This window comes from Anopheles arabiensis, chromosome X, assembly GCF_016920715.1.
Source record: "Anopheles arabiensis isolate DONGOLA chromosome X, AaraD3, whole genome shotgun sequence".
Lineage (NCBI taxonomy): Eukaryota > Metazoa > Arthropoda > Insecta > Diptera > Culicidae > Anopheles > Anopheles arabiensis.
Window position 1 is genome coordinate 1767983 of NC_053519.1, and position 25526 is coordinate 1793508.

General features: G+C 45.9%; 2 protein-coding genes across 3 annotated transcripts; both read right to left on the reverse strand.

Moving 5' to 3' along the window:
* Positions 1 to 9694, reverse strand: LOC120905626 (cytoplasmic dynein 1 light intermediate chain 2). 2 transcript variants are annotated; one of them, XM_040316595.1, is made up of 9 exons: positions 9377 to 9694; positions 7707 to 8212; positions 5051 to 5241; positions 4772 to 4975; positions 4153 to 4352; positions 3831 to 4060; positions 3639 to 3750; positions 3363 to 3554; positions 1 to 3292 (listed from the first exon to the last, which is right to left on the reverse strand). In XM_040316595.1, the coding sequence occupies exons 2-9, from the start codon at positions 7796 to 7798 to the stop codon at positions 2957 to 2959; spliced, it is 1557 nt and encodes a 518-aa protein (XP_040172529.1). In that variant the 5' UTR covers positions 7799 to 8212; positions 9377 to 9694; the 3' UTR covers positions 1 to 2956. The 2 variants fall into 2 exon arrangements, with proteins under 2 accessions (XP_040172529.1, XP_040172530.1); XM_040316596.1 differs by lacking the exon at positions 9377 to 9694 and adding an exon at positions 8775 to 9071.
* A 2446-nt stretch (positions 9695 to 12140) lies between these two features.
* Positions 12141 to 16367, reverse strand: LOC120906102 (V-type proton ATPase subunit d). Its single transcript, XM_040317549.1, has 3 exons — positions 15815 to 16367; positions 14806 to 15314; positions 12141 to 13491 (listed from the first exon to the last, which is right to left on the reverse strand). Exons 1-3 carry the CDS (start codon positions 15933 to 15935, stop codon positions 13075 to 13077), a joined length of 1047 nt encoding a protein of 348 aa, XP_040173483.1. The 5' UTR covers positions 15936 to 16367; the 3' UTR covers positions 12141 to 13074.
* Positions 16368 to 25526: the final 9159 nt, after the last annotated feature.

Consider the following 25526-nt stretch of genomic DNA (forward strand, 5'->3'; position numbering starts at 1 on the left):
TTAGAGTGTCGCTTGTTTTTTTTTTTTTATTCGCCAAACTGCCGCCTGCTTCGTCCTGTCGAAGACGTGTCTCCGTGTTGCGGACGCCACACTCCCGTTCGTTCACCGTCCGCCTCGCGTTCAGCCTCACACGCAGTACTGTTGTTGTTTTTTTGTTTATGCATGTATGATTTTTTTCCTCCATTTTTTTCCAACTTCCCTCTCGCCCTGGTTCCACCCCGTTCTTCTACCCTAGCAGTACGCAGTAGTTGCCCGGGAAGTGGCAATAGCAATAGTAGTTAGCTTCACAGCATTCGGTCGCGGTTTAAATAATATCCACTGCGCGTGTTGCTTCGCGGTCTCGAACCCTGCCTGCTTCTGTTCGTTTTGCTACTTCTGCTGCTCCCTTCCTTCCTTCGTTTCACGCGGCTGATTAGTCTAGCTGCGCTAGAGGTGTTGTATATCGTCTCCCTACCCGGTTTCTGTTGATTTTTTTAGTCGCCTAGCGCAGCAATAGTGTTAAATTATAAATAAGACGATATAATTTCCTTCTGTTTCTTGATTTCACACACACACACACACACATACGCACTCGCACATACATACACACATATACGATTTTCCGGATTTTTTTTTTTGGAAAGTTGGTGAAGCTGAATGGTTGGGGGGGAAAAGAAGGAAGGGCAGGAAAATCCGTTTACCGAGCGTACGTACGTGTGGGTCTATGTGTATGTGTGTGTGTGTGGGTGTTTGTATATATATTTTTTAAGAGTAAGTATTAAGGATTTTATCAGTATGCAGGTTATCTGGGTGCAGTATTATGCTCGCTTGTTTGCTTGTTCGCTCTTTTCTGTTTTTTTTTCTCTCTTCTGCTCACTTTTCTTATCCTCCATCTTCCCTTCCCTATCTGCTGCTGCTGATGATGCTGCTGTTTGCTTTATAGTATAGTATTAATATTAACTTTAACTACTAAACCGTACGTGTTCTCACTACTACTAAACCCTTTCCTTCGCTTCGTTCGCAATTCGTTTTTTTTATTCTTTCCCTCTCTCTCTTTCTCTCCGCCTCGCTCTGTTTCACCCTTATTGGTAGTATTCTGCGCCACTTTCGTGCACTTTGAGTCCACAGTGTTTTGCACGTGCAGTTATGCTGCAGTGCAAAATGGGTGCGCTTTCTTTTTTTTTATGTTTTAATTCTTTAATTAGTATCGGAGCGTTGGTGATTCGGTTTCTTTTCCACTTATTTTTTTTCATTTTCGCTTCCCTTGTATCTCCCTTCCTCTCTCTCTCTCTTCCTTCCCTCTTATCCCCGCGGGGGAGGATTATGTCCCCCCCAAAGCAAACGTGTTAAATGCGCTGCGTCTGCTCGTGCTCCCTGTTAGTTTTATACAAACAAACAAAAATCCTCCCAAAAGGTGTCTTTTCTTTGCTTCTATGGTGTGTAAGCGGCGATCGGTAAGCGAAGGTGGGAGGGGAAGCTGTCGATAGCGCGCGCGCAACAGAGGGAGAGAGAGAGATAGAGGGGGTATGAGAAGAGAATGCTACTCCCCTAGCATAAGTTAGCATAAATATCTTAACGGGATTACACACACTTTCACCCTTTTTTTCTCATTCCCTGGAGGTTGCTGCTAAGGCGATAAGGTTGGCAGCCATGACACACGCTCGCACACACACACACACACACATGCACACGAAGGAGGGGTTTTAAACGGGGTGGTGCAAAAAGATGGAAGCCAAACAGACACATCAAAAGCAAAGCCCGATTGCACTAAGCTAAAATTTCCTCCAAGACACACACTCGCACACTCGCGCGCACACATACTCAATATTCGTCTATCACAATGCTATTATTCCCCGCCCGGCGTGATGGGAGAAATGGTGTGAGTGTATTTTTGTTTTTGCTTTTCAAGGAGGAGAGCAATCGGTGTTGCTAGTGGGGGCTTACCTCCGCATCGGGACTCAACTCGCTTAATACTGGTGAGAGTGGCTCCAATTGGATTTCGGGTTTCCAATTTGCTTTCCGATTGTCCCAATTAGAGGTGTTCAACAACAGTAGAGAGAGGAAACAAAAACATCATTTGGTCGATAACAGATATCGCCTTTTATCAATGTGTGTGTGTGTGTGTGTGTGCGCGACTATGTGAGTATGTAGTAGGGATAGTTTCTACATCGCCCCCCAATGAACGAAATCCCTCCGTGAAAAAAATGAACGAAACAGAAAAAGAAATAACAGATTTAAAATTAAGATGATATTTTTTCAACAACAAAACAAAAATCACCGATCCTACGCGCTTTCTTTGCGAAGTGCATTTTCACTTTGTTGGGGACTTTTGCACCCCCCCCCCCCCCCTCCGCGCATAAGCAACACACTCATTCGATTGGGATTTTCGATTTTTTGACTTGAGAAAGAGAGAAAGAAAAAGACATTTCTAAAAAAAGTGAAAGAATGAAACCATTCCTTCCGCCCGGAATCCATACGGGGAAACCCTTTAAAAAAAGAAATACCAAAAAAATAAAGCCAAACGGAAAAACGGAGGCAAAATCACGCACCGATATTGGCTCGTTGCTTCACAACGGTCAGCATATTGCTGGTTGCTTGATTTAAAAGAATCACTTTAAAAAAAAAAAGGAAAGCCCATCTACGCGTCTCTCTTTTGCGACCACGGGGACCACCTCTGGACCCTGCCTCCCGCTCCCGCAATCAGCATTGCGGGGGTGCAATCCCCCAACAAGCGCCCCGAGTATTTCACCCGTGCTGCGCCACCGCCCCACTCGCCAAAGCCAACAATGGAAAGCAGCCGAAAAAAAGCACAATTCGGGAAAAGAAAACCCTCTCACACAACAGCTCCCCTAGCACACACACACGCACACGCATGAGGGATGTTTTTTCCCTTCAACCCGACCCATCACGCAAGTCTCCCGAGACGAACGGGGGTGTAAGGTAAGGTGGTGGTGGTGGTGGCGGCTGGTTGCGGCTCTCAACAGTCGGACTGCGTCGCGGAGATGTCCAGATCCTTCTTAACGCTCCGGGCGAGACGGTCCAGCTCGAGGGCGGCATCGGTGCGCATGCTAAGCTTGTCGCTCGCCGACACCGGCTCGCCCGTCCCGTTCAGCACGCTGACGCGCGGCGACAGCGAGGAGACGGGCGAGGAGGACGCACTGAGCGGGCTGCTGCCGGTGCCGGCGACACCGCCGGCCGCGGCCGCCGCCGCCGCCGACCCGGGCGAGACCGACTTCTTGTGCAGCAGGGAGTTGAAGAAGTTCGCCAGCACGCCCTCGCCGCTCTGGGTGCCGGGTGTAAGCTTACCATCGACCTGAATGGGGGGAGAAAGCGACGGCAAATGAGGGAAACTTGCGGTAAATGCATCACCAGCCTGGCATTACCTTCTTTGGTGAGCCCTGGGCACCGGCGGCCACCGGAGTCCGTTGAGTGCTCTTGGTACCGTTGTTCGGTTGCGACCGGAGCGGAGATTCGCCGCGCGCCGGCGACTGGCCCTGCTGGAGCAGCTGCTGCTGGCGGGCAAGGAATGATTGCTCATCCTCCGTCTGAATTTCGCTCTCGCGGTTCGAAACAGTCTGCAAATGCAGCAAAATCATTATAAAAAAGGAACTCACACACCCCGGAGACGCGCAACTGTGCGGGCGTTCGCGCAAGCGTACCTTTCTCGAAGGCGGTTGTGCAATAATATCGTTGTAGTAGTCGTCCGGTTTGCAGGACTGCATGTTCTCGTACAGTATGCTGATCTTTTTCATATTATCCCAGCCGGCCGGTCTAAGGGAAGAGGAGAAAGTATAGCATGAAGTGATAGTGAAATGAAAGCTACACAAGCGAGTAGAAGCGAAGCCACCTACATTAGCACCGCATCCTTCTCGACGACCAGGGCGGGCGTCCGGAATGGTAAGCCGTAGATCCGATGCGTGAGGTATTTGTAGAGCAGATCGCAGTTCTTGTCCTCCTTCACGCTCGTGTAGAACAGGGACGCACCGTACATCAGGCAAAACCGCCGGATCCACTGCTGCATGAAGTCGAAATGCTCATCCCGATAGTCGAGCTCCTTCTCCAGCGTGGTCATGTAGTCGGTCTGGTGCGGAGTGAACACATTTGGGAAGCCAAATTAGGGGTAAGGGTGAGTGGAGCGGGATTTTGTTTGGGCCAGCGCCGTGGCAAACTCACCTTGGTAACGACGACGACCACGTCGAGGCCTAGGTTGGTCGTGAGGACGCCTTCCGGCAGGGGCAACGCGTCCAGCTCGTCGTCCACCGACGGCAACCGGTTGGTGCGTTTGATTGGCGAGCCGGGATCGAGATCGTCGATCGTTTCGCAGTAGTTCTGCCATTCCGTCGTTAACCGTGCCTGACACTGCTGTTTCTCTTCTGCAAGGAAAGAAAAGCGAGCGTTAACGTTAAGACCAACATGGGCAAACATTTTTGCATAGTAAAAAGTTTCTTTGAGTCTATTTTCGGTAATTTGCCAATAGTTGCACACTCCGGGCTTGTAAGTGGACCACAATTGGATACTCAATGGAATAGGGTTAAAAATCATAATTTCTTACAGGGTTTCGAATCGTATAAGGGAATAGTTCAATCACGTAGGAAAATGTTGCAAATCGGTAGGGGGACAGCTGTGGAAGTTTGCAATCATATAGGGCAGTGTTGCAATCAATTAGGGGAATTTTGCAAGCCTTACTGTGGAGCTGTCATCAGACTGTGGGTTTTTCCGGTCCTCACGCTAACCCAAAACCAAATGATTTGCTTCTCCCGGACGGTAATGCACCACCGTTCCCCCAGCTTACCTGGATCAATTTTCAGTCCCGCGATGTGATCGTCCAGTATCTTCATCCAGTGCTGCAGCTGGTCGACCCAGCTCCACGGCGTCGTCATCGACAGCGTCAGTATGACGAGCGTGTGCGGGAAGTTCTGTTCGTTCAGGGCGAACTTGAGCAGATTGTTGTGGCCCGGATCACCGTCCAGAATCCAAACGCTGAGGCGCGTAACATCTGCAAATAGGCATTTACATTTACAAAACCACCGCCCGCTGAACGGAGGTCCTCCGCCCGCTCCACTGTACTTACCGTCCCGATACTCGTCCCGCACGTCGATGTAGGCGTACTCGAGGCCGGAACCCTTCTTCGGGTCCTCGACGCCCTGCAGCTTCGCGATCAGCGTCGTCTTGCCGCTCGCATTGTCGCCCAGCACCAGCACCGATTTGTTCGACGGCAGCTTCGTGTTGCTCTGTGTTTGCACCTCGCTCAGGATGGACGACCTGGTTTGACGAGATGAAAAAAAAAAAGATGATAAGTATGGGTTTGGTTGAAGCGATTGAAGGTGGCATGGTGGTGTTGGTGCGCTCTTCGGACGCAGCCAGCTGATATCATAGTTTGCCCGACCGCTCCTCCGTATGCTAATGAGGGGTAAGACGACGCAAGCAAACATTGCAGCAGCAAAGACAAACACAACAAAAATTTCGCATGAAAAATGTCATCGACAAAACCCAACACACAGACGACATAGAGAAGAAGTGCGTGAATGTGTGTGTGTGTGTGTGTGTGTGTGTGTGTGTGTGTATGTACGTATCGTCAAATTCGATGGCACATTTAATGCGAGAAACATGACGTAAGACTTCTTCCCTGAGTCCCCCCTTCGCCTCCCTCCAGGATTAGTCATACTCGGCGCGGACAGCCGAGGTCCGAAAAAAACTTTCCACCCAGCTCCCCTTCGCGCCTTCGCCATCATCCACCCATGCCGATGCCACGTGACGCACGGGCACGGGACGGCACGGAGGAACGGGTCTGCGGTGTTTGTTTTACCGTTTCTATTTTGTCCACAGCAGCTCGCGCCTGACAGAAACAGAAATTGCACACACAGACGCACTATCTCTACCTCGCGATGGATTAATCGCGAACCTTTTTGGCGTGTGGCACGGTGTTTTCTTACGCTCCCTGCTGCTTCCTCTCCCTCCCTATCGCCCTCTCAGCCATCCAGTCGTTATCGGTAGGCCTGATTTGGTGCCGGGTGGGTGTTGGGTGGCGCAAACAGTATTCATTTAAATGCAGCATGCGTTTGTTAGATGGTACTACGCTCGCTCGGCGGATGAACGGTCGTTCCGGCACCGATCAGAACGGAAACATGGAGCATGGGTTTGCGATTGCCGCCTGTTCCCCTGTCGGGAGCACCATTAAATATGCTAAAGTGAAACTTCAAGCTAAAATTCGACCTTTAAATTGGATTCAAAATGTCCGTCAAGGTGGGTTCATTAATAGAAAATCGGTAGAAGCATAGCATTGTCTGGTGCTTTTAGTTAAAATTGTTCAAAGCTGTCTATATACAGGCCTCCTACTTCTGTTGCTAAAGAATTTTGGACTTGTTTTTCCCATTGGTCAACTTTTTCGCAATTTTATAAAAGATACACAATATAAGCTACCTTTGGACTCGCGGGCCAACCGCGAAATCCCCTTTACTGTGGTCTTTCTTCAACGCTATCAGCAACCGATCGTTAATTGATGACGTTGATGGCCTTTGTCAAATGTTACAATACATCTGATAACCTCGTAATTGCAGTGAGAAATGACGTTGGACCACGGATGGACCCACCAATGAGTTTTTGGCATTTTTTTTGGCAAAGCCTCAAACGTGCTGTAACGGTTGCGTTCAAATGCTGTATGACATTGTTGAAATATTGGTGACTTTTTGCAAATGATATTCAATGTTGTCTTAGAATTTTTATAAGATTTTTATTAAGACCGAACTTAATGTCTACTGACACGGCAGCATTAAATGTTTATGACTTTTCTTCTTTTTTATTTCAAAATTAAATATGAATCAAGCTTATTTGTCTTCTTAATGTGAGGAGAGAATGCATTTAAGAAAAACTACACCAGCCTAGCCTGTAAAATTGCATTCTACTGGCCAAATTTTCCTATATCATTCCATGCTTTTGTATCATCAATGCATCATATGGTTCGCTTAAACATGAGCATTAAGTCATAATCATCATAAAATTGGATAATGATGTACAATCGACCCTCGATTTACGACCCCCATCGAGTAACGACGATTCTCAGATACGACCAATTTGATTTTAACAGTTAAAAGCTGTCATTGGGAAGAAATTGATACAATTCATATTTTTAATCCCAACTACCTCACTCTTAAATATTTATATTGTGACTTTTGGAATTAAATTACATTACCGAACATTGTTTTAACTTCAACTTGGGTTAGAAACCAGTGCCGCAAAATGTCACAAAAGATCTGACAGAAACAAAAATTCATGTCAGCGTCACGTACTCAACTGTGACAATCAGAGGTGATACTCAAAACGATTGGTGTGACCAATGCATGCTTCGTTCCCCAACACCGCAAAATACGCAAAAACCAAACCAACTCACGACCGAGTGCGAGAAAAGCATTCTCAGCGGGTGAAATTGGAGCGTTTTGAATCAAAATCGATTGCTCCTCTCCACCGGGAAATGTCTAGATGACACCTGGCAGCCGCAGCCGGCAAAGAACCGGTGTAAAAAGAAAGCGGAGCGTGGGAAAAAGAGAAAGGGTGCGTGCGTGTGGGGCGTTTTCCATCCACCGACAACGGGCCCAAAACGTACGGGTGGGGGGGGGGGGGGAGGGGGTCGAAATCTCGGTTTGAAGTTTTTGCTTGCTACCCGGGGGCGGCGCAAAGCACAACCTAAAAAGAAAAACGGTCAGAAGCACCCCTCGCGGTTGCCGGCTTACCAGAGGTTTTCCTTCGCTTCGGCATCCTTCTTGCGGGCGGCCGTCGTCGGCGTGGTCAGACCGTGCACCTGGGACTGCGTGAGGATCTCCATCTTCCGGCGGTGCGCGAGGCTTCCAGGCTAACTTTCCGGCTGGCGGTTGTTTGATCGCGGCGGCGGCTGCTGCTGCTATCTGCCACGGGGGGAGGCAGGTGACAAAGGCCCAGATGCGGCTGATGCACACTTCCCGCTCCCCGGAAAAGGGGGGTCGGATGCTTACACACACACACACACACACACACACACGTGCGCGTGCACACAAACGCGCGCACGCCGCACACCAGCTGTTGTTTTTTACTGTGCGGGTTTTCGGGTCTTTTCTTTACTGATGGAGGTGTGTTGATTGATGTTGATGACGATGCACTCGATGCACGGTGGCAACACACACACACACTTGGAGGTGGTTTCTTTCGGCGTACGGCGTCCCTTTACGGAGACTGTGGGAGGTAGTTTACCCTCAGAACGATCCTTTGCGGCACGGGAAAAGCGCCCCAGAGAACAGCAGCAGCAGACCGGAAAAATACAGGGAGAAAAATAAAAAAAGAAAGTTAGACAAATCTGGGGAAGCTTTTTGTTTTCTTCTGCGCGTTGCTGCTATAATTTGCAACAGGAAAAAAAAACACATTTTTGGCATTGAGGCAATTTCCATTATTAGTTTTTTTTTCTTTTACCGTAAGCAACGGCAGCAGCAGGAACAACAACAACTAAGGTGAGAAAGAAGGTAAGATTGCGATAGAAAGACATTTGGCCTCTTTATTTTTTTCTTAAGACACGCACTCTCTTTCTCATTCACACACACATACACGCACGCGCACATACAGACACACACAGACAGACACGTGCACCCATTCGAGAGAAAAATCGTGACTCATCAGTGGAATGCGTCCGAAAAGTCCAATCAGTTCCTGCCCCTCCCCTCCTCCCCCCTTTGGAAGAGGTTTGGTGGGTGGTGGGTGGATTTGCTCCTGCCTTTTGTGACCAAGCTGTCACTCCCATTCCCTCTACAACACCGCCCTCCCCCTGTGAACACCTGAACAGTTGGTTGCAAATGGTGACACACCCGCCCAATCCACCAAAGAGGTTGCACCGCCGCCGGAAGCTGCAACTAACGGAGGTGGGCACACACACACACACACAATCGCGCGTCCGGATCAGATTTTCCACGACACGACCGTTTTCATCCTTTCCTTAACATGAGGGGATGGCGGAGACACTGGGCACAGGGAAACCTTCCCAAAACTACCCGTACAAGTCACACATGCACACACACACACACACACAAACACAGACACAAGCACGCACACACACACAGGGTGGAATTTCGGACGCAGCGCAGCGACTGATGTCATCGCAAGGTAGGCCAAGCGGGTTGCGTGGCGTGGGCGCCTGCCTCCCCACCACCACCGTCTACCTTTCGATGCAGGTGGGAGGGGGGGAAGGGGGGGGTTGTGCCCCACAAAAAAGAGGAAGAGGACTGACTCCGCCGCAACCCCTTTCACCATCAGCGTCCGTGGGGATGGAATTTGCCCGTTGACGGAGAGCGGCCGCGATGGCTTGCCAGGATTGGATTTTCAGCTTTCCCCCCTTCACCCACCGTCGGGCCAAAGATCCAGCCAGCCTGCTTCTACTTACGTTTTGGGTTTGGGGGTACGGTTTCAGCGCACACACACACACACACAGACGCGCGCACACGTACAGAATCTGCGGCTTTCCCCGGGGGACAACACAACAGGTTCCTCTTGGGTTGGTGGTGGTGGGTTTTTTCCTTTATCTGTGTTTTTTTTTTTGGTGGGGGTTCGGGGAAAGAATAAATCTATCAATCGTTTCGCCTAGCCCGTCCGAGTGGCCATTTTACACGGCTTTGACGTTCGTCCGTTTTCCTTTCTGCTTCTCCGTTCCTTTCTTTACGCAATTGGGCCCCTTTTTGTCCACCGCGTTTGACAGCCGTGGCATCTGACAGGTGGGTTGGCACGGGGCATGCGAACGGTCACGCGGGCGGAAGGGAAGAGAAGGGGGAGGGGGTTGAATTTTTGACAATAGTTTGGCGTGTCACTGCATCGACCAAGGTGTGTGTTTGCGTCAGGGTGGGCTGCAAGCTGTCAATGCGCGTTGGAAGAAGGGCGAAAACCTTCGCCCCGTTGGCAATTGTGTAAAATGTGTAAAAAGAAATCACTTTTTACGATGAAATCTGTTTGCCAGCCTCAACGTTATGAAAAAAATAGCAGCAAGAGTTTAATAATAAATTTAAAAGAAGAGATACAAACGTTTATTTTTACGTTTACGTTTAATTAACTCTTCAAAGGCAACAATCGAATGGCAGAATGTAAACAATTAGCCAAAATGACAGTCTGTCATCGGAACCTTTCTCTACGCACCTTGAGCGGTCGCGGATGACAGCATGTGCGAAAATAAAATAATTTCACTTTTTACCACTAAATTATGCCCAAACTCGTGCTCCGAGGGAACCAAAAATCCGTTTTTTTTCCTTTCCATCCCTCAGAGGGCTCCAACATGGACGAGTTAAGAGGTAAATTATGATTCATAAAACTTCACTTTTCATATCCATCTCATTCTCACTCTCACGTGTAGAGGGCGCTGGCCGAGCAAGGCCGTGCAGATGCAAAACGTTGTTGCAGGGGTTTTCGTCATCTATTTTCTTTGTAGACTTTAACTTTATTTCCAAAGCAATTGCGAGCAAGATGAACTGCGGCAACTAAAAACGAGTGAATCTGGGTTTAAGCTGTACCATTGCCGTACGTTGACAATTCTGCAGGGCAGTATTTTTTACTGCTCTAAACCAGCGATCGGCAAACTGTTTCGCTGATGAGTCCACCGATTTCGTAAATGATCGAGAGTCGTGGGACAGTTAATTTTGCCCTTAAATTATTACAGGATAAAAATAAAAAAAAAAATACTTTTGGTTTATGATATTAAGTAATTGGAGGTATCTTTGAACAAGCAAAATGATCGTTTTTAAAGAGCATGTCTTAACATGCAAGAAACTAACGGCTTCATGGTATACAATAGTGGTGGGAGCACGGAATTGGGCCTACAAGATTCCGGAGGTGACTCCAGATCCGATTCCGGAATTGGCTTCGCAATCGGCTCCGGAATCATGAACAGCTTTGGAATCGGAATCGACCTGGGAATCGCAATTTATCCCGGTAAAAGAATCAGGATTGACTCCAGAAATAGAATTTGATCAGGAATGAGAATCAGTTCTTGAATTGAAATACAAAAATTCAGAGGCGAAATCAATCCAGAAATCTCCATAAGAATGGATCGTTTACAAGTAAATTTTGATTCTTTGCGGCTATCAATAAAGACCATCACGGACCATACGGATCATCATTGGACCCAAATGCCTATGCTTATGGAGATTCCGAAAACGAACCGATTTCGATTCCGGAACCGAATCCGATTTCAATTTCGTAACCGAATCCGATTCTGGAGCCGATTCCAGAACCAATTCCGGAGCTGATTCCGGAGCCAATTCCGATTCCAGAGCCGATCACCGAATCGATTTCGAAAATTGATTCCAGACCTACTATCCGGAATCGATTCCAGAAAACTTCGGAACTAGCCGGAATCGATTCCGACAAAAACTTCATGTTTCCCATCACTAATATACAAGCAGTCGAAAGATACAAAAAATCATCTCCCCAGTTGGTTTAGGGAGCTACATTGACAAAAGGGAAGTTGCCATTGTTCTTTTTTATTATCAAAAGCCATTGAAGCCTTGCGCTAAACTGGCTTTTTCAAAAAGGCAGTTTTTGCTTTCAGTCCATTACGATTCAGCTCTAGCCCAGTAGGATTCAATCGTTCAAGAATGTCATAAGAAGAAACTCTCGAATAACCATTAGTCCGTCAATCCATATTGACGCCACCGGATACCCGAGAATGATTTTCATTTTCAAACTGATGTAACATTTTATTGAAAAATGAATTTGAATTGAACCTAATTTTTTCACGTAGTTTTAGGAAATTTAATTTTTATACAGGGAAAACCCTGTAAAAGCGTATCTCGGGGACATCCTGTGTGGCTGAGAAGTTGAAGCAAACCCGCAGAAAAGCTACTTGCTTAAGTTACAGCTGATGAATAAAATGCTTCAGCACGCCCTGTACAAAAAAAATAAAATAAATAATTTGCGTAATGATGGGAGACTTGCAAAGCAAACATCGATGCACTCAAAACCGCGTCACGTGAGGTGGGACGGGGACTTATTACGTACATGCGGGTACTCTGGCAAGATAACGCAACAATCCATTTCACCCACTGTACCTTGTTTTCCTCCTTTGCCAAGCAAATTATCTTTCAATTTTCGGTTCTCCCTTTTCTCTAGAAGTTTTAACAATATTTGTTTTTCTGGAAACAAAACAAAACAGCCCTTTTTTGTACGGGGATAACTACAACGTATGTTTGTTTGTTTTATTACTTCTTACTTCTACCAGCACGATTATTACCAGCTGACTCCGCCGACTCCAATTATTAAAGTGTTTTTTTTTTCTCTTAACGTGGGGAAGGTGGCGCTTGCGTGCGGAATGCAGCATTCATGTCCTTGACTGTGTCCAGGTGTCCATGTGTGTGTGTGTCCTGTGATTTTTCACATTGATTCACCACCCCCTTCTTCTTCTTCAGCGATACACATCTGTTACACTGTTTGTTTGAATTTACTCTGTACACTGAATATTTTCCTACACATAGGGGGCGAAAATGGGGCTTAAAGGTTGGAGTTAGGAGTTGGGGCAGGTAGCTCACGATTTAGCTAAAACACAACAAAACATTCTTACACAAATTAAATATTGCCACAAATATAACAGGAAAACAAAGCACACACATACAAAACACACGGCTGCTGTGTGCAGTATGGGCCAAACACCCACACGGAAAAGGAAGGGCAGGGGGGGGGGAAACAAACTTTAGCAAAAACAATTCTGTACACTTGCGGTGGGTGGGCGAGTTAGGCACCGATAGAAGGGGGGAATAAGGGGGGCGAAAAACGGATACAAAATAAAAACGCATCGTAAATAGATCGACGCCACGTTGTGCTTGCCGCATGCTTTGGGGAGCGAGCACGTGCAGACCAACGGACGTAGTAACGCAAAACCTTCCAGTGTACACGCAGGTTGATCGAGGGAGGAGAGCTTGGCTGCTCGTCCTCGTCCCTCCCCCTTCCCGGTGATGCAAGGGGATAGGATGGAAAGGGGGCAAGGGTTGTGCTTTCTCGTGCCGGATTGCTGCTGCTGCGGATCTTCCTTTCATCTGAAGTGTTTGCGTGCATGTGTGTTTGTGTGTGTGGGTGGTGGTGTTGGTAGTTGGTGCATCCAGCTTAGAAGATGGGAATGTAGTTATCGATCTTGGCCCGGTGCTTCTGGGCGACGCACTCCGCAATCCAGACGATGTTGCGGCACTCCTGCTCCTTCAGCTTCAGGTAGGAGTAGAACACGCCGAAGTGGAACTGCTGCATGAAGCCGTACATGTTCAGCTTCACCTCGTGCTCGTAGAACTTGTCCTCGAGCGTCTTGTCGCCCGGGTTGTTGCCAGACCCGTCGAACAGGGCCGCGTACTCCGCGTAGTACTCGGCGACCGCCTTCACCTGCTCGTAGTCGTCGGCGCGCGCGAGCGCCGCCAGCCCGTCCGGGTTCATCCGGCCGCAGCGCGGGTACAGCTTGGCCCGGTCGTCCTTCGACAGCTCCGTGCCGAACGAGTTGATCGTGATGATGATGGCGCGCCGGTCCGCCTCGAACTGTCCGAATGGGGTGTTTAAGAAGTACAAAATAATTTTGCATTATTTTTTTTTACAAATACAATTCAATGAATGAAAGAAGGTTACAGGTTCCAGGTCACTGTTGATGTCACAAAAAATCTGACTGAAACAAAATCCATGTCAGCATCACGTACTCAATTGTGATGATCAGAGATGATACTCAAAACGATTGGTGTGATCAATGCATGCTTCGTGACATTTTTTTAATCCAACGCTGAATCAGTCATTATGTCACGACTTTTTTACTGTGATCAGTTCTGCAACATGTCACTGACATAGTCTTGACGAATTTTGGCTGAAACAAAATCACGTCAGCGTCATGAGCTCTACTGTGATGATCAGAGATGAGACTCAAACAGTGGGTGAAATGGTGCGACCATCACATGCTTGGTGACATTTTGTGCAACCAACCTCTTGGTCAGTCACTTGGTCGCGAGAAAGTCGTCATTATCATTGGGAGAAAATGTCATGACCAAGTGATTGATCAAGAGTTGGGCGGTAAATAAAATGTCACTAAGCATGTGATAGGTCCTCCAACTGTTTGAGTCTCACCCCTGATCATCTCAGTCGTGGACGTGATCTGATTTGAGCTTCGTTTCAGTTGGGCAACACTCTTTAAAGCCAGAAAAAGCTTGATGATTGATTGTGCTTGTGACAGCACTAAGCGTAGCTTGTGAGTCAAAGTATCGCGGTTGACTCAAGCACTCGCACATCGTGTTCGGCACGTCATGACGCACTTTCAGTGAGTATCAGCAATGAGCATCAAGCTACCACGGATATGGTCATTGTTTTCGGTGGTGATTATCACGTGATTCACATGACATTTCGCAGCACTGGTTCCAAGTTGCATAAGAAGTTTGAGTCTTTTCCCAAAACTACCTCAAAGGTTCGTTAAAACATTTACCATCATCATGTAACGGCTTATTGTTTTTGGTATTTAAATTTAGAGGCTTATTGTTATCTAACTCAGCCATGAGAAACAGTAACAGAAGCGGAAATAGGGTTTCTTCAATTCCAGACTTTTAGAATGAAAATATCGAACAAGGAAAACCTTTGTTCTGCTCGTTTTATACCTGCCAAACAAAACTACTTTGACAGCAAGAAGTTTAATTTTAAATGCTAGGATTTTGGGAATTATCACATGCTACCGCGAGTTCCTTTTTGTTTGCTCTGCTGGAGAGTGGCTCATGGCCATGAAGGATCTGATGCTAAGCCGTGCATTAAACCGCCTTCATCACGGGACCCGTACAAATCTGACCTTGATCAAATACGGAATGGGTACGGGCAACTTACCGCCAGTATCTCGCACATCACGTCCGCCGTGGTGCCGCCGATGTTCTTGCAGAAGTCGTAGAACGCCTCCAGGTACGCCTTGTACAGCGTGTTACGGATGATCTCGATGTTCATCTCGTCCAGATCCTGCTCGGAGATGCAGTCGACGAAGAACGGGGCGAGCGGCGTATCGACCAGCACCGCATTGTACAGCTCGGCCGGTGTGGCCGCGACGTGGATCGCCTCCATCTGCTCGAAGCTGCCGAGCGGGTGGCACTTCGGGATGAGCTCCGAGATCGGGCGCTGGTGCAGCGTGCCCGTGATCAGCAGGATGATGTTGTCGATCATGTAGCTGTACGTGATGTAGTCCAGGAAGGTGGACAGCGGCTCGACCGCATGGTTGCGCATGTGCTGGAACTCGATCACCAGCTTCTCGCGCAGCTTGTCGTCGATCACGGACACGGCCAGCGGGGACGGTTCGTTCGCGAGGAACTGCCCATAGTCCGTACCCTGCAGGTGCAGCTTCAGATCTGGGGACCGAACCGAAAAAAAAGGAGACACGAGATGAATGGAAAATGTTTGTAAAATCTAATCAAATCATGTAATGGCTGCTAGATTCATTACATTATTTCGCCAATTCTTCCCATTTTCCCCTTTATAATCATCGCATCATGAGGGGTGGTTCCAGTGTGCTGCTGATGGCTGGTCATATGACCGCCTTTACACCCCCCTCCGACATACACGCACAAACACAGACACACACTCGCAGAGACGCATACACGCGTACACAGACACAAACAACGCAAGTGGCATATCACGAGATTCGCCTTCGAGCGTATGTTTTCTTTGCAGTCACGGGATCGCTGCCCGTCATCGTTGGGCCCGCTCACTCCCTCTCTTCTGAAAAAACCCATTATCCTGCCGTTCCTGTCCTCGGCAATTTCGTGCGAGACAGGCTGGAAGGATGCTTTTTTCTTTTCTTTTTTTTCGTTCCTTGCTCAAGGATGGAAAAAAGGTTGCAATGACTCACCCTCGAGCGTTTCGCACTGGACCAGGTTGAGGTAGTCGGCCTGCTTGAGGATGCCGCACTTGAACCCGCGGCACAGACCCTCCAGGTAGCCACCGTCGATGTTGAACATGTATCCGGGCATGATGGGTGGGTTTACACTTTCCGCCTCTGTGAACGAATTGATCGAAGTTCTGGCTCTTCTGCTTTTGATTGCGGGAAGGTTGCGCGCTGCCCTTTTTCTTTCCCTCACTCACACACACACACACGCGCGCGCTCACACAACTTTGCTGGGAGTCTTTTTTTTCCCTCTACTCCCCGATAGCAAAACGGAGACCACGACCAGGACCACGACGGACGACGGACGAACGACTTCACCCACTACTTGGCAGCAGGAAATGGAGTGGAAAAGCACTTGCGCTCGTTGTTGCTGCTGGCCGCTCTGTGTGACGTTTCTGCTCTTTGCTGTGCTTGCCTGCAAATCCGTGACCGTGTGGCGGGGCAAAAACGCATCATATGACTACCTAGTTTTTTCCTTCTTCTTCTTCTTTTTCTTTCTTTTTCTACACGCAGCCGTACACGAAGGGGTGGCAAATACGGGGCGACTGTGTGTTTGTGTTGTTGCTGCGCGCGCGTGCATGTGTGCGTGTGTGCACGTGCATGTTTACAGCGACACTTTGACGAGTTTTGCCCACCCTGTGCTGGGCTGGCTGTGCGGGGCGAAGCATTCGGCGGGCAGGCTGTAAACGGACCGCGGTCGTGCTTTTGACAGCTGTGGCAGCACGGGAATGACGCGAATTGGATTTAAATTCAGTTCGACCGTTGGCAAGTTGCGCCTGGTGCATCTTGATCCAGTAGTCGCATTAGTTGTGCGAGGATTTTAAGTCGTTGTACGCATAAATACAGAAACTTTTTTTTTTGTTGAGAATGCGTGATATCAGAGTATTTTGGTTTAGGTAACACACGCTAGTCGATCATAGGGCCTCATCGCGAACGAAAGTCGATAACGGAGTGGATAATTTAGCCGATCGGTTAGCAGAATTCCAATGTTATCCAATTGCGTTTTCTCAATCAGAATCTTCGCTAACCGATCGGTTTGGCAGTGGAGTGGAATGGTGTTTGCCGCCATAGCAACGTGGTTAAAAAGTCGAGCAGTGGGATATGCAGTTGAAAACTTCATATAAAAAAAAAACCATTTCAGTCGGATAGTCATATCTACTGCTCCACCCCAGTTGATATAACAGTGGAAAACTAAATAATATTAAAAACCATGTTTCACAGCTCGCAAAAAAGGATGTTTTATCGCTGTTTGAGTTATTTAAGATGTTTTATCACTCGATTTAGCTAAAATATTATTTTTTAGAAAATATAAATTTACCTGTTTTTTTTAATAAATAATCAAAACACATAAATTTAGGTTTATAACAGGTATCTAGTTTTTATAGTTCAAGCTAAGAAATAAGAAACCAAAAAAAATCCTTTTCTGCCAATCCTTCTCTTTTATCCAACCTTATGTTATGGCCTTATGGCATGTTAGAATCGGTTCCGACACGTAAATGCAACGAGATTGGGAAGACCAGTATTATCACTAGGTACAATAAATTGTAAGCAACTCATATCCGTTGGAGCGGCGAGTTCCGGTCGGAATCGTTTGCGTTGTTTTGCACCTATCGAAGGTGTTGTGCCTACTTGTACCTTCCGGACCATCCCCAAAAACTCAGTGTCGCTTATGGAAGGGTACAGCCCGGGAGTGTTCGGATTGACACACACATCGCTATGTTCCACGTCTCGTGACAAACGTGTCACCCAATGACTTTTTTTGTTCATCCATTTAAACGAATATGTACACTTGAATAGCTTCTCTTCTGAATCACATACATTACAATTTTAACGTAGTTTTTTTTAATTTTTATCAAATCTGACGCAATCATCATCGTACGTGTGGAAGCACACTCATTGTCGTATCAAGCTCGCCAGTCTTCAGTGGACGGTCCTTGTTCAAGGCATGGAAACGATCGTCCCAGGTGTTGTGCAGGGAGAGGGGGTGGGGGGAGATTTCATCTCTTGGCTTTGAATCAAATACACTTTAATTTTTTTCTTGGGGGAGTGGGGGGTATTGGTCGGAATCCCTCATATATGGGCCCCTGTAGTCTTTGAGTCTCTTCGTCCATGGAGCCTCTATCGTTGATGGAGGTCCACGATGAGACTACTGTACACACCATATATGCTGGACTTTATATCCACGGAGCCTCCTGCGGCCAATCAGTCCGCTTACGGTTAAATCCGCAATTGCGGAGAGGGCGTAGTAGGTTTAAATTTAAGTGGCCAGATGACTTGGAGGCGTCAGTCATTAAGGCCAGGATAATGGACTGGCGAGGGCGAGAGACCGTAAGCGGTTTCGGACACTCCTTATTGCATGGAATAAGTGTACCGCGTTGTTTCAATATATTTTTGCACGAGGGCGTAAAATACGGACGTTCACGCATCCAACGTTCGCGGTGGCTGGAGTTGATGGACGCACATGGTATATGGCACAGGACAAGCGTCAGTGAAGGTGGCAAGCTCAGAAAGGATTCAAACCTCGTCCTCCAGTTCATACGATTTTGTTTCAACTAGACTTGTTCAGCCTACAACCCGTTTTACACTTTACCCGGATTGTCCGTAAATAAGCAAAATTTACTATTTTATTCATTCCGCAAAACAACACCTCTAAATGTAAACAAGTGTGATTGACAGATAGGCAAAATCAATGGCTACTCGAATCGGAAAGAGTTATCCACCGGTGGAGAAATTATCCACCGGTGGAAAATAAATTCCACCGGTGGATTCGAGCAAATTAACCGATCGGATAAATTTTATCGACTTTCGTTCGCGATGAGGCCCATAGTTACGGGAACAAAAATCCGTTAAAATAGTGGATTGAATCCGTCCCCTCCTTGGATCTAGCAGAACAGTTTGCAACGAGGTTTTAATCCAACAGAATATGCAAACCGTCATGGCCGCGCAGGTCGTTATCCCAAAACAGCTCAAACGATTGGGGAATTAAATGTCCTCCTGTAAGAAACAAAACAATCTAAAAGCTACAAAAAGTAGAACTGATTTTTTTGGTCAATAGATGAGAATACCAGAGCCGGTCTCGTGGTACAGTCATCAACTAGTTCGACTTCACAACATGCCCGTCCAGGGTTCAAGCCCCAAATAGACCGTGCCCGCCATACGTGTAGGACCTGCTATGGAGAGTAATCCAAAAGTCACTGAAATTCAACCCTACAAGTAGTACAGGCAGGCCTTTACCGACAACGGTTGTTAAGCCAAAAGAAGAAGAAGAAGATAAGAATACCAAAAATCAAAGACAAAGTAGCATTCTCGATATGTACGTCATATGCTGTTCAAGCCTCGAATGGATGAAATGCTATTTATAGGACTGACTATCCTGCTATGGATTAATCAACTAGTCACTGCTACGACTGCCGAGCTTCTCCGATAGGCCACGCAAAGGATTGGCCCTTGGAATTGGGGGATTCACAGTGTCGAAATGGAAACAAACAAGCAACAGCGTCGTTGTGGACAGAATCTTTGACGCTTTCCCTAATGATTAGTAAGACGAGCTCCCGTCAGTTACTTCTGATCTAAGGTTGGGAAGTCTCGGAAGGAATCCGAAGGATTGTCTATGTTTGGTTCATCGTGTGACGTGTGGCTTCCGATTAGTGATTGGTAAAGTTGGCATAAATCTGGAGTCGACTACGATCCAACTCCGATAATTTCGCAACCGATTCCGGAAGGTTGTCCCAGCATTATTCGGAGTCGATCGAAATTGTCCGGAATCGCTCGGAGTTGCCCAGAATCGTCCCGAATCATCCCGAGTCGTCCGGAGCCGTCCGGAATCACCCAGAGTCGTCTGGAGTTGCCCAAAACCGGAGTCGTCCGAAGTCGCCTTTCGAAACAATGCCCTGTATACAAAATGCACACACAAAGTGAAAGACAAAAAACGCAACGAAATGAAATGATCGCAAGGTTGACTCCGAACGACTCTGAACGTCTTCTAACGACTTAGGACGACTCCGGATGACTCCAGACGACTCCAGCCGACTCCGATTCCGGATGGAACTAGTGGTTCCCAATTTAAGGAGTCACGTTCACTACTTCGGATACCTGAAGCCTGATGCAGTATTGAAGAACCTTCTGTAGTTCTACCCGAAATGTAGGAAGCTAAGCTGAGAGTGCGATCTGAGTTTGCTGCTCCAACGAATCCGAGTCACTTCAGCATTCTTGTGCCTACTGATGATTTAGTTTCGATTGTTTTAGCCAAGCCATCGTAGTCGTTTGCCTGGAAAACATTCAACTCATTTTGCTGCTACTGAAGCTAGACATCAACCTTCCTTATTTTTCTTTACTGCAACATTCGTTTGAAGATGTTCTGCGATGATCATGTGTTGACGATGAGCTCTTGTATATATCTCAGTATCTTTTTGGAGGGCAGTAATGGAGTTTTCACAGCAGAAGACCCTTTAATAGTCCCGTGTCATCATGATGTAGTGTAAGGACACTAGCGCCCTTGTTTTTTTGTTTTTTTTTTAATTATTGGCGTATCTCACGCTCTTATACTCGGGACAAGACGATGCATTTTTATTGATCTCCCTTTATCTTTATCTCTCGCTATCTCTCCTTCTCTTCTCTGTATGGATGGGCCTGACCGGCCATTTCGACCCACTATATCTCGCTAAGCACTCCACCACCATACGGTTCTCGTTCCAGAAATTAAAAACGAGAAAAATAGGATCATAAAAAGAAAAGGAAAACACAAATAGATCTTCCGGTCGAATAATTGTTAGGTTAAGCCATTTGTTCACTGATTCTTCCTCCGGCCGAACTACGGCCCCTCTAGACGGCATTCGTCCTGTTGATCCGTTTCAGCACCCTTTACCCGGTACAGTGTGTCATATGTGAGTTTCGTGAGCGAGCTTGATACTAAGAGGAGATGCTGTTTCTTTTGCTATTTTTTTGAGTATGAGTTGTGCTAGAAAAATATGTTTTCAGTAAATCTGTCCTCTCTGTTCGCTCTATACAGCGTTTGATCTGTTCGGTTGATGAATTGTTGCTCTGCCAGCTAGTCAATTAGTATACGTTTGCTACACATATCTCTATTGCCCGATGCTAAACTATTTTCCCTACGTATCTGACACCGTTTTGCATTGTGGTTAGTTTAATTGATGTAATAATTGTTAGGACAATGAACTGAAAGGATGAATTAATCCAGGAGTCAAATATGGAACCCTTTTTCTTCTCAAGCCAGACACCCTTCTTCTTTGCCGTTCTCTCTCTCTCTCTCTCTCTCTCTCTCTCTCTCTTTGGTTTCTGTGCACTTGAGCTTATGCCAACTTTTATTTGTGTATTTTTGTTTGTTGTTTCTTTTTTTAGGCAAAAGCTTGCAGTTTACTACATCCAGTCATGCTCTTTCTCTTTCTCTCTCTCTCTCTCTCTCTCTCTCTCTCTCTTTCTCTCTCTCTCTCTCTCTCTTTCTCTCTTTTTGTCTGTGCACATTTGCGCATTCTTCTGCAACTTAATTGTGAGATTTTTAATCTATGCCGAATTTTGCGTTGTCTTATCATCGTCATCATCATCATTATCATCACACATAACAACACCGTGTTCTTCTCGTGTTCTAATTGATTTATACACGCGCACATCTCATCTCGCACAGGATAATACTCTCCCACCAGCCGTACACACACGACGCACATGTAAAATAAGGTTTTCCCCGTTTTCTTTTAGTGATTAAGATTTATTTTGTTGTTTTTTAGCTAATTGATTGGCGAATGGTGTGTTTGTGTGTGTGTGTGTGTGTGTAAAGTTATGCGATTTTTAGTGCGCTTTAAGAGTGGTGTAGCTGTGTTAGCTTTTGCTTGTTTGTTTGGTTAATCAAAATATCAAAATATGTGCTCCACTTGCTTTGCGCCCCTCTCCTTTGCTCTATTTCTTCTCTCTCTCTCTCTACGATCTTGCTTTCACATTGTTTTCTTCTTTATTATTTGTGTATCAATAAAGGGTTGTGAAAATGAATATTCTTTTTTTTATATATATTTTGTTTGGTCCGTTGCTTAGGACACGTGGAGTAGTAGCAGTATACCGAAAACGGCAGTGTATTTTTTCCTATATATTTTTTTAAACGCTATGGATGAATTATGGTTATGTGTATGTGTGTTCATTTGCAATATGCTCTCTCTAATGATTGTTATGTCAAGGGGCTCTCATATATATTGGCTGCTTTGCATTTTCGCATTTCTTTTTTTTATGCAATATGTAAAAGGGAATAAGGTTCTGTGTGTGTGTGTGTGCGGACAGTATCGCTCATCTCTCTCGAGCGAGCGAAAGCACATGTTCAAAGCGTTGCATTATGTTTTTTTCTGTTTTTTCTTGACTCCTCGCAATTCTTGTTAGATTCTCATTAGATTCAGACGGCAAGAAGGTGGAGAAAGTAAAGGTGTGTTACATTAATTTTTAGAGAAGAACCATTTAGCATACATATGTTAGAGGGAGAGAGAGAGTATGAGAGCATCGCACCTCCATCGGGAGTGCATCTTCAAGTGTATGGTTTACATCTTTTTAATTTGTTTTAGCGACACAGCTAATAGTACCGTCCACGTGCACCACAGCGAAAGAAACAACACCAGACGCCAACAAGCACACACACACATCGAGAGAGTGGAGAGAAGTAGTTGCCTCCCTGCTGGGCAAGAGATGGTGGGCAAGCGCTTACAAATACGGTGTTGGATGCTGGTTTGTGCATGCGGGGTGGGTGGGTGGCTGGAGCTTATCCTCCGGAACATTGGGGGAAAAATAGAGGAGACTGGGGAGGAAGGAAGGGAGGAACAGGGGGAGGAAAATTAGAATACGTTAGACTACAATTTCATCGACACTATATATTCATAGATGTATATGTATATCTTTATAGAACCTAGTATAAGCTGTGTGCGTGCGCCTGCGTGTGTGTGTGTGCGCATTTTTTATCTCTTCGTGAACCTACCCCTTACCCTACACCACACCTTCTCTCTAATCTCCCGCACACACACACACACACACGCACTCACATGCTCCCTCCACTCATCACCATGTTTTTTTTGTTTTTTTTGTTTTCATTTCGTTTCTTTTTCTTCTTTTCGTCTGATTTGCATTTACAATAATATATAAAAAGCACTTGCGCGGTATAATACTAAACATATTGGTTTTTTTGTTGGTTTGTTTCATAACCACACCCATTCTACCCCAAACCCATCGTTAAGAATGCTACACTACTAATCATGTTTTTTTGCTGTTTACACCACCCCATTCTCCCACACCCAACCTACTATTAGCCGTTTCAGTTTCGAATGTAAGCATTGTTATTCGCCGCGTGCGAAATGTAATCCACCTCGCTCTGACAGTTCATTTCCAGCATTATAATTTTTAATTTCTTCAGCATGATTTTCAACACTTCAACTGTCAACGGGTGATGCGATCCGGCTTCAAATCTCGGTGAAAACAATATCGCAGCAGCCTGTTGAAGTGTTGAAAATCATGCTGAAGAAATTAAACATTAGTATGATGGAAATGAAATGTCAGATCGACAACCAAACTTGGACTTGGAAAACCCTGTAAGAAAGCAAACTCAAAATCCGAAGCGACCAATTGGCGGCAGTGATGGTAGGGAGAGGATGGGGAGTAGGGTGGTGGTGCGGTAGCGCTGCTGTTGCACAATCAAAGCATTGGCAAAAGCGCAACTCAAACCGTAACCTTCGAAAGTGGCCCCCAAAACTGTGTGTAAGCTTTTCATCGTTTGCCTCAAATATCATCACACTCAAATCTCTACCGCTCTCTCTATCTATCTCTCTCTCTCTGCTCAGTCATGTTTGGCTTTCTTTTTTCCTTTTTTTTTTTGTTTGCTTCAACAACCGCGAGCCTCGTGCGAAAAGCCTTACTATCCCCCGTGTGTAAATGCTAAAAGTTTTCCCATTCTTGTTGTGTTTTCTTTCTTTCCCTTTTTGCGTGTTTGACGCGTTTTCATTTCACTTTCGGCAGTTTTTTCTCTCTCTTCCCTGCTTCTTTTTTCCTTCTTCTCTATCCTTCATTTCAAGAGCGGGTGTTTCCATTTCCCCTTTTCTAGCTTTTAATTTAATCGAAACGGAAAGGAAAACAAAAACACCAACACCTACAGCGATAAGCAGCAACTACACTAAGAGCGCCCCTCCCCCATAGGGAGGGTGCCATTTACAAATTACAGCGAAAAGCGTAAGTGCCTATATAAAAATAGCATAATCATTTGCACCGAAAATCAAGCTCACAGAGGACAGAGAAGGTACAATAAAATGTTGTGCATTGCAACAATTCCACCTTTGTTTGTTGTTTGTTTGCTTACTTTTAAATTCTTATCATTTCTTTCCATCTGATCTTCTCGCCCCGCTTACTTCCACTGATTTATGTATATATAAATATCCGTGTGAACACCATTTGCTACTAAAGTAATTTAAAATGTGTATGTGCTTAGCTTCGTACTCAACAACATAAGCAAATGTTCCTTTAGTTCGTGTTGCCTTTTTTGTTTGCCTCTCGCTGTTGTTTCCAATCAATCTTTCCCCATGCCCTTCCTGTATCTAGAACATAGAACAATACAAAAAAAAAAACTCCCCGACAAACAAGTTCTCCAATAAAAAGCACTAGCCGCGCGTCCATAAATAGCAATAACCTCTTAAATAGTAATTACAATATCCTTCCCTAACCTTAGCTCGCGGCCACACTGTTTCTATTCGCATGATGGCAAATATGGGGCAGCACAGCATAGGATGGAGGAGCATGGCTCTATCTTTGCAAGGTGCATGCGCGTGTGTATGTGTGTGTGTGATTGTATGTAAATGAATATTGGGGAAATAATAGATTGGCTAACAGAAAGCAAAGACGGAAACAGAGTTTTAGCTCTACTACAGATTATATCATTTTCCCACCATATACATACAAACACACACACATCATTTGTGCGCATTTTGTGCGTTCGTTTACCAGCAGCCCCCATATCTCCCATCCTTCTCTGCGTTCACTGCCAAGAAACCCTTTCGTGGCGCGTTTCGTTATGCGAGTAGCATTTTTAAAGACAAATCAAAGCTCGAGCGATTCATTATAGCCGACAGGTATGCGTGAATGTGTGTGTGTGTGTGCGTTAAAGCAAGGATTATCCTTCACACCTGTTTCCTCCCAGTGGGGGTGTTGTGTGGTACTCGAGTTTTCAAGCCCCATATCATTTATTTTACGGCAGCATTCCCGTGCTCCTGTTTTCTTCGAATGTGTTCACTGTCTCTGTTTAAATATTTGCACTAAGGACCCTGTGTGAGTGTGTGTGTGTTTAAGTGTGTTTTTTTGCTGTTGTTGCAATGCATAGCTCAAACGCGTATCTGGTAGAGGACACCGCATGGAACATATTTATACGATTTAAATTTTCGTGTTTCGTTTCTGTTTTCCCCCCAGTCAGTAGAAGCGCGCAAAAACGATCGCACCGGCACGCCGAGAAGCGAAACAAAATTGGTTAGCTAAAATGAAAACGAAAAAGGACAAAATTAAAAGACATGTACAAAAAAAAAAAATAAACTAAAACTTTTACCTTTTGAAAAACACAACCGCAATAAAAAAGAATACCTAAAAGATGAAAAAATAAATAGAAGAATGGGAAAAAGAAACGTAACAGCAACGAAAGAAAAAACAAACAAACAAA

Excerpts from the sequence above, each read along its gene's own strand:
- LOC120905626 (XM_040316595.1), bottom strand. The coding sequence starts at position 7,798 with ATGGAGATCCTCACGCAGTCCCAGGTGCACGGTCTGACCACGCCGACG. Across the intron at positions 3,751-3,830 it reads GAGAAGGATGCGGTGCTAAT|ACCGGCCGGCTGGGATAATA; the intron begins GTAGGTGGCTTC and ends CTCTTCCCTTAG. Across the intron at positions 3,293-3,362 it reads CCCAGGGCTCACCAAAGAAG|GTCGATGGTAAGCTTACACC; the intron begins GTAATGCCAGGC and ends CCCCCCATTCAG.
- LOC120906102 (XM_040317549.1), bottom strand. The coding sequence starts at position 15,935 with ATGCCCGGATACATGTTCAACATCGACGGTGGCTACCTGGAGGGTCTG. Across the intron at positions 15,315-15,814 it reads CCAGTGCGAAACGCTCGAGG|ATCTGAAGCTGCACCTGCAG; the intron begins GTGAGTCATTGC and ends TTCGGTCCCCAG. Across the intron at positions 13,492-14,805 it reads TGATGTGCGAGATACTGGCG|TTCGAGGCGGACCGGCGCGC; the intron begins GTAAGTTGCCCG and ends CCATTCGGACAG.